This window comes from Heptranchias perlo, chromosome 30 (genome assembly GCF_035084215.1).
Source record: "Heptranchias perlo isolate sHepPer1 chromosome 30, sHepPer1.hap1, whole genome shotgun sequence".
NCBI lineage: Eukaryota > Metazoa > Chordata > Chondrichthyes > Hexanchiformes > Hexanchidae > Heptranchias > Heptranchias perlo.
Window position 1 is genome coordinate 6,058,562 of NC_090354.1, and position 14,107 is coordinate 6,072,668.

Consider the following 14,107-nt stretch of genomic DNA (forward strand, 5'->3'; position numbering starts at 1 on the left):
CTCCCTCGGGTGGACGTAAAAGATCCCATGGCACTATTTCGAAGAAGAGCAGGTGAGTTCGCCCTGGTGTCCTGGCCAATATTTATCCCTCAACCAACATCACCTTCTCGAGGGCAATTAGGGATGGGCAATAAATGCCGGCCTTGCCAGCGACGCCCACATCCCGTGAACGAATAAAAAAAAACTAAAACAGATGATCTGGTCATTGTCTCATTGTTGTTTGCAATGTGCGCAAATTGGCTGCTGCGTTTCCTACATTACAACAGTGACTACACGTCAAAAGTACTTAATTGGCTGTGATACACCCTGAAGTGGTTAAAGGCGCTATATTAATGCAAGTCTTTTTTTTTCACAATACTGCAGCCTTGGCACTCACCAGTCACCTGCGATTGGTAAAATTTTATTTTCTCTATTTGCGGCTCAGGTGCTCCCGTTAAGCGCCTCAGGACTTTTCACTACGTTAAAGGTGCTATATAAATGCAAATTGTTGGAAATGCGGATTCGAAACCAGGAATAATCTAGGAATCCCTTGCGACGATAGGAATTCTGACTTGCTCAGTTCCCCATAGCCTGACCCTCGACTTCTCCTGAAATGTAAATTCATAGAATCACAGAACCGTACAGCACAGACGGAGGCCATTCGGCCCATCGTGCCTGTGCTGGCTCTCTGAAAGAGCTATCCAATTAGTCCAACTCCCCTACTTTCCCCATTCTGTGAACATTTAAAAAAAAACCTCATAGTTATCTACAATGCAATAGTTGAGATGCTGCAGATATTTTGTGTGTTGTGATGGCCTATTTCCAACTGGCCAAAATCGAGGCACAGGAGGTGTTTTTATTTTAACAGCTGAATTTAATTTGGTGATTTCCATCGATAGTTGGAAACGTTGTGATTATTGATCAGCTTTGCCTTATTCAGCGTTCAGTCACGTGATTATGTGACACGGGGTAGAATTTACTCGCATGTTTGACGGTTCCCAGTGGGAGCTAATATACATTCCAAAGGATTGAATTTCACTGCTTTCCTGGTGCTTTTCAGTTTGCCATCAGGCTCCGGAATGCTCTCTGCTCAACTTTGTCCCGATGATGAACTGGGTCTTTTGTTATTTTAATATATGGCTGTTTTTTTTTTGAGGTCGGGGGGAGGGGAGATGGAAGAGGGACTAATCTCCAGAGGAGGAAGGTTATCCCTTTTACAAGATTACTCTGCTCCTTTCTCCTTTTAATTACTGTGAATCTGTTTCCTGGCCTTTATTCCGCCCCCCCCCTCCTCTTTCATCCGCCTCCTCCCCTCTCTCAATTGGAGTTCTCCACTTACTTGCGTAACCCACTGGAGTCGAATTACTTCCATTTATTTTTTTTGCTGAGAATCGCGGGTGAGTAATCCTGCAAGTCGCTGCCTGAAAGCCCAGGCCCAAGACCCCCTTTCCCATGAAAACTAACGTCACAGGACCTGGACTTAACCCCAGGAGCTCTCCATCTTGTGATTGTATCACTTTGCCCACAGTGCGTAGTGGGCAGGGAGAGCCTTTAGCAACGTAAGCTTAGATAACTGAGGCTGGGGGTGTGGGGAGGAACAAGAAATGACTGAAATGCACTCGGCGTAATGACACGGCCCAGTCCTCTCTTAATGAAAGGAATAACTTTAATGTAGCTCTTATTCCCTGCTTAGGAAATATTTTTTGGAGGAGTGAGGCAACAGCCTCCCTGCCATCCTCACACAAGGGATGGGGCTCTCTTTTACTTATCCCAGAATATTTCTGCACAAATGACGCCCCTCCTCCACTCCCCACTCCCCCATCCTGGAAGATGCTGACTCATTACAGAGATAATGTTCTACAAGCATGAGCTGTTTTCCAGTGTCTCTCCCCAAATGGCCATTCTTTGAATGCAAGCCTAGGCAGCGAGCATCAGCAGGCTACTCGCTGATGGGGGTGGGGGGAGGGGGAGTCGGAGCTGGTGGTGGGGGGAGGGGCAGTCTGAGCTGGTGGGGGGGGGGAGGGGCAGTCTGAGCTGGTGGGGGGGGGAGGGGCAGTCTGAGCTGGTGGGGGGGAGGGGCAGTCTGAGCTGGTGGGGGGGGGAGGGGCAGTCTGAGCTGGTGGGGTGGGGAGGGGCAGTCTGAGCTGGTGGGGGGGGGAGGGGCAGTCTGAGCTGGTGGGGGGGGAGGGGCAGTCTGAGCTGGTGGGGGGGGAGGGGCAGTCTGAGCTGGTGGGGGGGGAGGGGCAGTCTGAGCTGGTGGGGGGGGAGGGGCAGTCTGAGCTGGTGGGGGGGAGGGGCAGTCTGAGCTGGTGGGGGGGAGGGGCAGTCTGAGCTGGTGGGGGGAGGGGCAGTCTGAGCTGGTGGGGGGGGAGGGGCAGTCTGAGCTGGTGGGGGGGGGAGGGGCAGTCTGAGCTGGTGGGGGGGAGGGGCAGTCTGAGCTGGTGGGGGGGAGGGGCAGTCTGAGCTGGTGGGGGGGGAGGGGCAGTCTGAGCTGGTGGGGGGGGAGGGGCAGTCTGATCTGGTGGGGGGGAGGGGCAGTCTGAGCTGGTGTGGGGGGGAGGGGCAGTCTGAGCTGGTGTGGGGGGGAGGGGCAGTCTGAGCTGGTGTGGGGGGGAGGGGCAGTCTGAGCTGGTGTGGGGGGGAGGGGCAGTCTGAGCTGGTGTGGGGGGGAGGGGCAGTCTGAGCTGGTGTGGGGGGGGAGGGCGAGTCTGAGGTGGGGGAGGGGACATAAAACTGAGCCCTAACAGACCTGCAACCATCACCCTGGCTGAGAACAGCTAACAGCGCTGATTGGGAACTGAACCCGGGAACAACCTGGTCTGTGTGGTTCAGTTCCACACCGGGCGATCCATTTACCAGCGGAGCCATTGGGAGTCGGGCATCATCTACAGATGCTCTTTCCCAATAAGTGATCCCCGATTTTAACTTAACCTGGCCGGTGGGAACAGGATGGGTCAGGTGCCTGTTTTACACCCCACTTGATTTTACGCACCATTGTAATCATTGAAAATTGGGGCTCTGGACTCGGTGGTATCTCCAAATAAGTTTTGTTAGGAAAATGGCCACTCTTGCTCATTTAACTGTAGGTTTGAAGACGATGAGTTAATTACCAATCATTGTTTAGCCAACTGATTTTTCTTAACTTTACACCCGGAGGAAAATCTACCCCATTGTCTCTGGGACAGCAGCAACCAGGATTGTAATTTTGTCCTGGTAGAAATTTCTTTATCATCAGTAGTTCTCCACATCGCCACAGCATTGTGTCAGTAAAGAGAGGCGTGACGTCACTGCAGTTGAATGAACGATTTAATGCCAGCCCAGGGAAAGCACCTCGTCCGTTGAGTGACCGCCATCTTGAACCAACACTTTATTCGAGTATCTTCACTCTGATCTCAGTAAATTGTTATTAATGGTGAGGATGTGAAGTTTTCATATGATGTCCACTTGCAGTGTATAAAAACACTCGGTTCAATTCTAGATTTTGGCCATCAAAACTCGACTTGTGTCTGAGAGAGAACTTTGAGCTGTATGGAGTATTGGTGATTCCCGACCTGTCGCCTGGTGATGGGTGGTGCTTGGAGCATTTGAAGTGATGAATAAAGAGCATCATGCAACAAGTGTACTGCACATTAATGAAGTGTCCTGACTTGAGGACACGAGATCAAATCCCAGTTTGAGAATTTGAATTCAGCCGGTGTCGGTAAAAGTGACCATGAAGCTATCGGATCGTCGTAAAAACCCAACTGGTTCACGAACGTCCTTCAGGAAAGGAAACTTGCCTCTATGTGACTCCAGTCTAACCCCAGCGTAGTTGACTCTTTAGGAAGCCACTCAGTTGTATCGCCAAATGGGGATGGACAATAAATGCCGGCCTTGCCAGCAACGCCCACATCCTGAGAATGAATAACAAAAAAAAAGCTCATACAGCACTCAACACCAGTGTTGCCACGAGGTTTACGTAGTGTATTGATTCCTGGTTCCTCTTTTCCCCTCCTTCTTTCCCCTTCCTCCTGTTGCACTCATTCTTTTTGGAGTTGGAACTACTGAGCTTTGCTTTGGGAATTTCTATGACTTTTTCTTGCAATTTGATTTTTGCCCTACCCCATTTTTTTTCTCTTGTCCGTTTCTCGTGCCGGAGTCCGGCTCCGCGTGCCGACCAACTGCCCCTCCAGCGCCTCACCAAGCGGCCATTTTTCACGTGTGAGGTCAGAGGGAGAATATCAGCAGGCTATTCAACTACAAAGAGCATCGCAACTGCGCCTGCCCCTGTATTCACCCAACACCCACCGCATATACGCTGCATTCCCCTGCAGGAGTCATTGGCTAACAGTCGGGAGCAGGAGCCCTGGCTGGTTTTATTTTTCACACAGGGATGTATTTCAGCACTTGTTGTAAATGTATTTACTTTTACGAGCGGTTCCACTGGACTTGTAAATTCATGAATGTTTTAGTAGGGTGTTTAATAAAGCAGCAACGCAATTATTTATTGATGATTTTACTCATGCCGAGTATCGCAGATGAAATCCCTCTGCCACTTGTCCCTGTGTCCTTAGATCTGTGGATCACACACCAAGATAACTATCAATGCACAGAACAGGTGTGGTAGACCACAAGGCCCGAGATTGGCTCTTTGATGCCTGACTCGATGGACAGTAACTGAAAGGCAAGGGGCCGCTAAATCAAGCATCTAAGTTTAGTTTTGGAATTTCCTGTCCTAGCTGTGGGTTTTGGCTAATGCTAGTTTCACTTCACATCTTTTCACCTGAGAAATGTTATTTGCTTCTCAATTTGATTAATTCCTCTTCCCCCCGCCTCCCCTCACTCAACCCAATTTAAATGATGCATTTTCCCTTAATTTGTCATATCTGGCAATCCTTTCTTACAGATGCTTATGAACACCTTTTCATCAGTGATGCCTTTCAAAGACACTCTATTGTTAATTTTGGCTTTTGTACAAAAGAAAACCTGACCTGTCATTGGAACACAGACTGACCTTTGTCCAACAACAACACGTATTTAAATAGCGCCTTTAACGTAAACATCCCAAGGTGCTTCACAGGAGCGTTAGCAAACAAATTTTGATACTGAGCCACATAAGCTATTAGGACAGGTGATCAAAAACTTGGTCAAAGAGAGAGGTTTTAAGGAACCTCTTGAAGGAGGAGAGAAATGTAGAGAAGCGGAGAGGGTTTCGGGAGGGAATTTTTTTTTAGTGCTGTTGGTTGAGGGATAAATATTGTCCTGGACACCGGAGAGAACTCCCCTGCTGTTACATCAGTAGAATTACAATTTGTCTTCTACAAATTGCACACCCTCTCCCACCCCCCTCCCCTTGCAGAGAGATACCCCACTTAGATGTCAGCTGTGGCTCAGTTGGTAGCACTCTCTGAATCAAAAAGTTATGGTTTGAGTCCCACACCCAGAGACTTGAGCACAAAGTTCACTGAGGGAGTGCTGCACTGTCGGAGGTGCCGTCTTTCGGATGAGACGTTAAACCTGGCCCCGTTTGCCCCCTCAGGTGGATGTAAACGATCCCATGGCACTATTTCGAAGAAGAGCAGGGGAGTTTTTCCCTGATTCTTGGTCCTGGGCCAATATTTATCTCTAAACCAACATCACTAAAAACAGATTATCTGGTCATTATCACATTGCTGTTTGTGGGATCTTGCTGGGTGCAAATTGGCTGCCGCATTTCTTACATTACAACAGTGACTACACTTCAAAAGTATTTAATTGGCTGTAAAGCACTTTGGGGTGTCCTGAGGTCATGAAAGGTGTTATATAAATGCAAGTCTTTTTCTTTAACCTGCTAAATGTTGGATGTAGGTTGATAACAGCTGAGATTTGGAGATTCCTCATTGTACGTGGGAATACCCCTGGGGTTTAACCAGCAAAAACTGCGTAGCTTACCAGCACAGAGCACTGTCAAATTTCCCACTGCCCGTCCAGCTGGGACCTCCATACCTGTTGGAATATCGACTTGTCAGGGTTTTAAGAGGCCGAGTGGGAAGAGCCTCAGTCCATGGGGAGCAGTCTGACCCCTCCAGGCTCTGTCAATCAGCCAAGCCGGCTGGTCTGTAGTTAACAGCAACCCCAAGTCCTGAAGTTGCTCAGTGAGTCTTGAAGCTTATCAATAATAATGCTGAATCTGACATCAAACAGCTTTCTTTTGTGTTCCACACTTTTAACTGAGAGAGGAAGGGGAAAATGAAGATTAATTTAATCTTTTTTAAGCTTAGAACTGTTGGGCAATATTCCTGACTTGCAAAACCACAAGACATATGTTTGTACTGAGATTATTGGTGGGGCAAGGGAAGTTCTGATGTTTTTTTTTCTATGAATTAATTTTTTTTTGTCCTCTCTTATCCCTGGAATATTTTTAGTGTAAAGATGCCTGTTGTCAAACCTCAGTGATCTGGTGATTCTCCGATAGGCTGGTGCTGTTCCCACTGGTTCTAACCCACCAAAACTCTCCATCACTTTGTATTCGAAAACCAAACGCTTTCTCAGAGTACACCCGCCCCTCTCCTTAGACCACTTGTTTTCAAACTTTTCTACGTGGGGGTCCCCTTCCAAATATGAATGTGCCATTGGGAACCCTTAGGTAGTTAGTTGCCCAAAGGAAAATCGTGCAAAAAATGCACTCTGGGAACCTCAGTTTGAGAACTTTGACAGTACAACATTCTTCGAAGCAGGATATTTATGGCCTGTTTTGATGATGGAAAGCAGTGTGTGGGTCCGTGTCTGTGGGTATGGTTCGTCTTACTTTAGTATTTTTGTTTCGTTGTGGTGAAATTTACATTTAGATCAGAAAAGAAAGAACTTGCATTTATATAGCGCCTTTCACAACCTCAGGACATCCCAAAGCTCTTTACAGCCAATGAAGTACATTTTGAAGTGCAGTCACTGTTGTAATGTAGGAAACGTGGCAGCCAATTTGTGCACAGCAAGATCCCACAAACAGCAATGTGATAATTTCCAGATAATTTTTTTTTCCAGTCTTGTATTTGGTGTGGGATAAATATTGTCCAGGACATTGGGCAGAACTCCCCTGTTCTTTTTCAAAATTGTCCAGCTGAGAGGGCAGACGGTGCCTCGGTTTAACATCTCATCCGGAAGGACGGCACCTCCCAACAGTGCAGCACTCCCTCAGTACGGCACTGAAATGTCAGCCTGGATTATGTGCTCGAGGCTCTGGAGTGGGGCTTGAACTCACAATGTTCTGACTGAGAGGGGAGAGTGCTGCCCACTGAGCCACGGCTGAAAAAAATACCCCCTTGTAAATTTCTGCGCCATCTGTACTTATGTAGGTAAATCTCCAGAAATTGCCAAAAGTACACGTCACCAAATACCTGAAGGCTTTCTTTGGGTCCTGAGAAGGTGCCTGTTGTGAGAGTCTTCACCTTGCCGAATCTCGGGGAGGGGGATTTATTTTCCCTTAATGTAGGGCTCAATGTGTAATTGGAGGGATGGTGGAGTTCAATATGGAACAATCATACATGAAATCCAGATGAGATGGGCCGTAGGGCCTTTTCTTGCGTTCGGTTGTGTTGGAGCTTTCCAGCTGTCTTGTATTTGGTGTGGATCGTAATGTATGGCTGAGGTATTGTTGGTTTATTTATCGGGAACATACTAGGGTTGCCAACCCTCCAGGATTGCCCTGGAGTCTCCAGGACACTACTGCGAGCAATCGAGGAGAAAAATCATAGGGGCGATAAAGAATTGTTATTTTTAAAATTTTCCTTGAATGCTTTTGTTCTCTAGTTATAAAAAATATTGGACATGAGCGAAAAAGACTGTTTGACTGACAGTCAAGAATCATCCAATTGGGTAATGAAAAGTCTTTTCGCTTTCCAATTGGCCATGGGAAGGCGGGGCATCGTGAGGAGGGACATGTTGGACGACCAATGGCAGGAGTGTGGGGGGGGCGGGGTGGTAGGAGGCAGGAGGTCATGTGATGACACCTCCAGGAATGTGTCCAATCAGAGTTGGCAACCCCAGGTCATACTGATATAGTATTTACTTCTACTCGAGTGGAAAAGCACTTCACTGGTTTGCCAAATCTCCCCAGGTCCATTGCTTATCTTGTTGGAACAAGTATGTAACCGTGGAAACTGAAGGGTGTTTTCTTTTTGTGTTGATTTTCCCAGGCACTACCCGAAATCCACGTTCACCGCTGTGGCAGATACCCCTGAGAACCTGCGCCTGAAAAAACAGAGCAAGTTGCAGAGCCAAGTAAGTACTGTGCCATCTCGTCTGAAACCACTCGCTCGCTATCCCCTTGTCACTGGGCAGCCCATTCCCAGCAGTTCTCCATTGCTCTCCTGTAGACTGGGGTATGATCACACAGGTACTGGCGGCCCTCCTTACGTAATCCTCTGCCGGTTGAGGGAAGCACCAGCACTGCACAGGAGCCTGGCAGCATTCAACGGAGCAGTAACACGCTGTTGGTTGAGGGATAAATATTGGCCAGGGCACTGGGAAGAACTGCTCTGCTCTTCTTCGAAATGGTGCCGTGGGACCTTTTACGCCCACCTGAGAGGGCAGACAGGGCCTCGGTTTAACGTCTTCTCTGAAAGACGGCACCTCCGACAGTGCAGCACTCCCTCAGTAGCTGCACTGGGAGTGTCAGCCTGGATTTGTCCTCAAGTCCCTGGAGTGGGACTCGAACCTACAACCTTCTGACTCAGAGGCGAGAGTGCTGCCCATTGAGCCACGGCTGGCACATGCAGCTTGGGTTCTAGGAGAGTACTGCAATCACCTTGTTTGTTTTCGTTACCTCGGCGCTGTGTGCGTGAGCGCCACGCGGTGACCGCAATACGGCTCTCCGTTTCACCTGGGCGTCCTTCGATGGCCAGTCCTGCCGTGATGTAGGGTTCCACGTGGTTCACCAGACCAGAAGCGGTGCCAATGAATCGGGCAGCCACTCGAAACGGCGGGTCCATTGCCAAGGCCCGATCGCGCAGCCAGCACTGGCGACAACGGCGGGTTTGCCACGAGTGGCACTCTTGGATGTACAAGTACCTTCAGCACGAGGCGCGGCAAAACAGTGTTACTATTCTAAACGCAAAAAATGAGAGCGCGTAGGACAGCTCTGCTACTGAACGAAAACCAGGCTCATTGAATGAACTGCAAAGGATGCCTTTCTCTCGAAACAAGGTGCAGCTGCCCTTGGGACATTTTAATACGTGAAAGGCGCTATATAAAAGCAAGCTGTTGTCCTTTTGAGATGGCGTGCTCCTTTTAAAGTGCATTCTCATACACATGACTTTCTTCAAGAGTATTTCCACTATTATTCTGCTTTAAAACTATCGCCTGAAAAGTATTTTGCAGTTGAGAGGTTAAACAGACTAATGGCACATTTCGCACTTCATTGGGTTTGTTAATCCATCGGCAGGGGAAGCTCTGTTATTGATTAACTTAATTGAATCAATAAGTGGTGCAATCCTTGCAAGCTTGTCGTGTCTCCTAGTCAGTCTGCTATTGATGAATTTCAGTGAATTATATAAGTGTACAAGGATAGAATATAGCAGAATCCTGGCTCTGCTAACTTACCAACCACAGAAGTGGATTTAATGCTTAATCGCAGCCTAGAACCGTATTTAAAACGGGCTAATTATGTAACGCTTGCCTTAGTGCAGTCTATTCTCCCTTGGTTCCCAAGAATGCCATTCCATCAAGGGAGAGCTGTCTTTGAGTAATGCAGTGTGTATATATGGCAGGGCATCGGGACCCTGGGGAATCCGAGCACTGCGAGAATTTTTTGGAGTGGGAAGTAATATCAAATAGGCCTTTGGGAGAAATTACCATCTCCTCCCCCTAATCCAATCTTCGCAAATGCTGGTGTGGGGAGCTTTCTTTTTTCCCCCTCTCTTTCTTGTTTAAGAGGGCGGACTGGAAGGTCTGTTCGATATCTCGTTTCAGGATGGTTTGAAGTTGATCTCCCTTTGCATTTGTTGAGTGATATCCAGGCTTATTGATTCTGAAGTGCCAGCCCCGGGTGAGGCAGTTCCGCAGGCTGTCTGGATTGGATGCTGGAGGCTGTGGTGGAGCAGGTCGCTGATGCCCTGAGCTCAAAGCATGACCGTGGCTATTTCTGGATTTTGTATGTGCCAGCTCTTCGAATAGAGCACCTTTCAGTCGCAGAGAATCCTTTGTTTGTGCAGTAAAATTGAGCTCCCACTGTGCAATTTAAAAAAAAAAATAGTTTTCTTTCCTCCTCTCCTGGGGCATTAAACCCTTGCTGGGGTTTCACATGCACCTTGTGCCTAAGTAGCCCAAGTTTGAACCAAGGGCTTTCCTGATCTCCTCACTCAGTTGATAAACTTGCTGAGGCATAAGGAAAGCCTATTTGTCTTATGGGGCTCTCTCTCTGCCAACAGCTCCAGTTTCAGTGCTGGTTCTGCTGCCTCAGGAGCAATCTTGCTTTGGCTGTTTCATAGTTGCTCTGGAGGCCGTAGGCCTTGAGCAGCATAAACAGCCACCTTTTGTAGCACCAACTGGCATTTTCTTCCCTGGCTGCGAGAGAGCTGAGTCTTCAGCCATCCTGCATTGGCCGACAATGCTCTTTCCAACTGGCTGACAGATCTCCCTATGCTCTTTCAGCTAGTACCAACCTTGCCATTTCCCTGTTTTGGCTTTTCAAAGTCCACCCAAAGAGGCAGACCGAACTTCAGACTCATTGAAATGCACCTTCAACAACACACCAATCCATCGCTGCTATAGTCCTGACCATGCAAATTGTACGCTCAAATCCTGGTGTAGAACTCGAACCCACAACCTCTGAGCCAGAGGCACGGCTGTGCTGCCAAGTGAGGCCAAACTGGTGCTCGCAGTATGAAGCTTTTTAATTGGTGGAGCTTGTACCCATACAGAGAGGCTTCTGTTGGGTTGGGGAGATTGGCTGGCTTCCTCTTGTATCCTGTCCAGGCATGCAAGAGTGGTGTGACTTGAGTCTGCCGCATACACTGAACAATTCTATCAGTGCAAAAAAACCACAGTTTCTTTATAATTTTGTGTGCCTTTCACACTCCTAAAAATACTATAATGCTCGGTTTCAAAACTTCTGCTTCAGCTAAGGTCTGTCAGCTTCCACCTCGTAACATTTATTCAGCCTTGTGAGTAGTCTGCAGCATTGTTTTTGTCTTGAGTGGGGGTGAGGCTATTTCGGAGAGCCCTGTTGCTTTGATGCATCGTTATGGAGTCTGCGTCTCGCAGAAAATATCTCCGACCCTGTCGTAGTCAACAACATGGGCACAAATATTTCAGAATGCCTTTGTTGGTTATCCGTGTGCTGCGCAGTTTGGAACACTGCAGACCAGGGATGTCTCTGATTTGGTCCCTGATCTGTGCTGAGTTACCTGAAATGGCTTCTGTATCAAGGCTGAGGGATGGGGGGGATTAAAAAAAGAGACAGAATTGGTTATTCTCACTAGTAGCCAGCAGCCCAGGTTTGTCGTTTGGGAGGGGGAGAGGGAGAGAGTGTGGTGCATTCTCACTGATTGATAGGGTTGTCAATCCTCCAGGATTGCCCTGGAATTTCTAGGAATTAATGATTAATCTCCAGGACACTGCTGCATGCAGCCCTGGGAGAAAAATCAAAGTGGGAATTTTAAAAAATGTGTTTTTTTTACATTTTCTTTGAACACTTTTGTTTATTAGTTATAAAAGTATTATAGATTGGAGGGGAAAACAAAGACTGTTTGACTGGGGGAAGTGGGAGGTCATGTGATGAAACCTCCAGGAATATGTCCAACCAGAGATGGTAACCCAACTGGTTGAGCGCAGGAGCAGGTTTGGCTCTTGTATTCTCCATGGTCAGACAGTGTGCTGACACTCGCTTTCCCGAGCGAGGCACTGGAGGTCGAATGTTGTGTGTAACCCCATCCTGGCATGAGCCACAGTCTTTAGGATCGGAGGGGGTAAGGGGACATGATTAGAGAGATGTGATAGTGTAACATGTATTACTTTGCAAAGCTCTTCATGGCTGGCTTGTCAAATGCGTGACAGTGGTACATGATTGATGTAGATGCCTTCTTAGCATCACTTCCCCCCATCCCTTCCATTCCCCAGATAGAAACTGCCTTCCATAATCCTTGATATCCACTTCCTCTGGTTATGTGTGACTCGACCAGCATCAGTGCACGTTCTATGCCTCTACTGGATTGAATCTGATAGGGTTTATACTTGGTAACGCTAATTGTTAAATGAAGGCGTTCTCTGGTGTTTCATTACTGTCCAAGATATGGGTGAAGCTGTAGGTAGGGGGTGGTACTTAGACATGAAGTTAATTTGTCAACTTTCTCATGCTCCTTCATGTTGTGCTCACTTGTTTTTCTCTTTCTTTCTCCCGCCCTCCCTCTTTTTCTCTCTGCCGCCCTCCCTCCTTCTCTCACTCCTTCTCTCTCTCCTGCCCACCTTTTCTCTCTCTCTCTCTCTCCTGCCCTCCTTTTCTCTCTCACTCTCTCTCTCCTGCCCTCCTTTCCTCTCTTTCTCTCTCTCCTGCCCTCTCTTTCTCTTTTTTTCTCTTTTTCTCCTTCCCTCCCTCCCTCTCTCTATTAGTATCAGTAAAATTTGTGGTGCATTTAAATTAACGGAAGTTCCATGGTACAAACCTAGATAGCCCATGGAGACCAACTGTTTTTCTCACAGTTTCAAAAGACCAAGGTTGGGGTTGTAATTGATTCTGTGTACTTGTGGCCTAGTCATTTTATTGTGGACTTAAAATATAAAACAATCTCTCAAATGGTGGCTCAACTGTGCCCCAGTGATGCTGTTTTCCTTCCAGTTGCTGATATTTATTGTTCTGAAAATCTCAGTGAGCTGTTGGGCTTTTTCAATTCTAATGGTTTCCTTGCTGATGCAGCTCTCTCCTGTCATGCTGCTCGATTATTAATAGAGGGGGGGGTGGGGTCGAGAAAGAGAGGTAACTAGTTGGTGGTTGTAAGGAGGCGCAGTCAAGGAATAAATTACACATGTGACAGTATCGTCATCCACTGGTTGAAGTTTGGGCAATTTTTGAGGCTGAAACTTAACCAAACGACAGTAAAACTGAGCAGCTAGAACATTTCAACAGAGAACGAGGAAGGAAATGTTAGATTCAAACTCACCACAACCTCACTTAAGGTGCCGATGATTCTTTTTTTTTTATATCTTGTTGCTATTTGTGGGATCTTTCTGTGCGCTAATTGGCTGCCGCATTTCCCTACATTACAACGGTGACTACCCTTCAAGTGTTGTGGGACATCCTGAGGTTGTGAAAGGCGCTGGTTCTGCCTTTCGAAAGCACGACCAAGCATTAGTTGCCCAGGTTTACATTTTTAAAAAAATTGGCAGACAGCAGCTGAAAAATATAAGCTGTGCAGACAAAAAGTGGATGGATAGATATCTGTTGTGTTTATATCAGCCCAGTAACTGCTACAGTTGAATCATAGGAACATGAGTTTTATTCTGCCTCCAGCCTGTTCCACCATTTAATTAGATCATGGCTGATCTGTATCTCAACTCCATTTACTGGTGGACTCTTAAAACAGTTTGGCAAAACAGCAGATTAGAAATGAGCAGCACGTTCCTGTACCTCTGTTGATAATTAATCATTAACACCATATTAAAATCTACTGACCGTTCCCTTTACCACACCTGGGGATAGGCTTTGCTTTCATCTGTCCTTGTGCTTTTTCTCCTAGGGTTCTGACCACATTTACCCCTCGACCAACACCACCCAAAACAGATTAACTAGTCATTTATCTCATTGTTGTTTGTGGGATCTTGCTGTGTGTAAATTGGCCATTCCACTTGCCTACAAAACAGTCACTGCAATTCAGAAGTAATTCATTGACTGTGAAAAGCTTTGGGATGTCCTGAGGACATGAAGGATGCTGTAACAACAACTTGCATTTATCTAGCTCCTTTAGCGTAGTAAAAGTCCCAAGGCACGTCTCGGGATCGTAACAAGACAAAAATTGACACCGAGCTAAAGAAGGAGACATTGGGACAGGTGACCAAAAATTTGGTCCAAGAGATAGGTCTTGAGTGTATTAAAGGAGGAGAGAGAGGTAGAGATGTGGAGAGGTCAAGGGAGGGATTTCCAGAGTTTAGCGCGTAGATGGCCGAAGGCACGGCTGTCTGT

At 47.2% G+C, this 14,107-nt stretch overlaps 1 protein-coding gene across 1 annotated transcript in view; it reads left to right on the plus strand.

Moving 5' to 3' along the window:
* lasp1 (LIM and SH3 protein 1) overlaps window positions 1–14,107 on the plus strand; it is a 121,385-nt gene that overhangs the window by 57,211 nt on the left and 50,067 nt on the right. Inside the window, exon 3 of the mRNA XM_067968791.1 lies at window positions 8,130–8,214. Within this exon, the coding sequence (XP_067824892.1) occupies window positions 8,130–8,214 (85 nt within the window). The remainder of the gene's footprint in view (window positions 1–8,129; window positions 8,215–14,107) is intronic.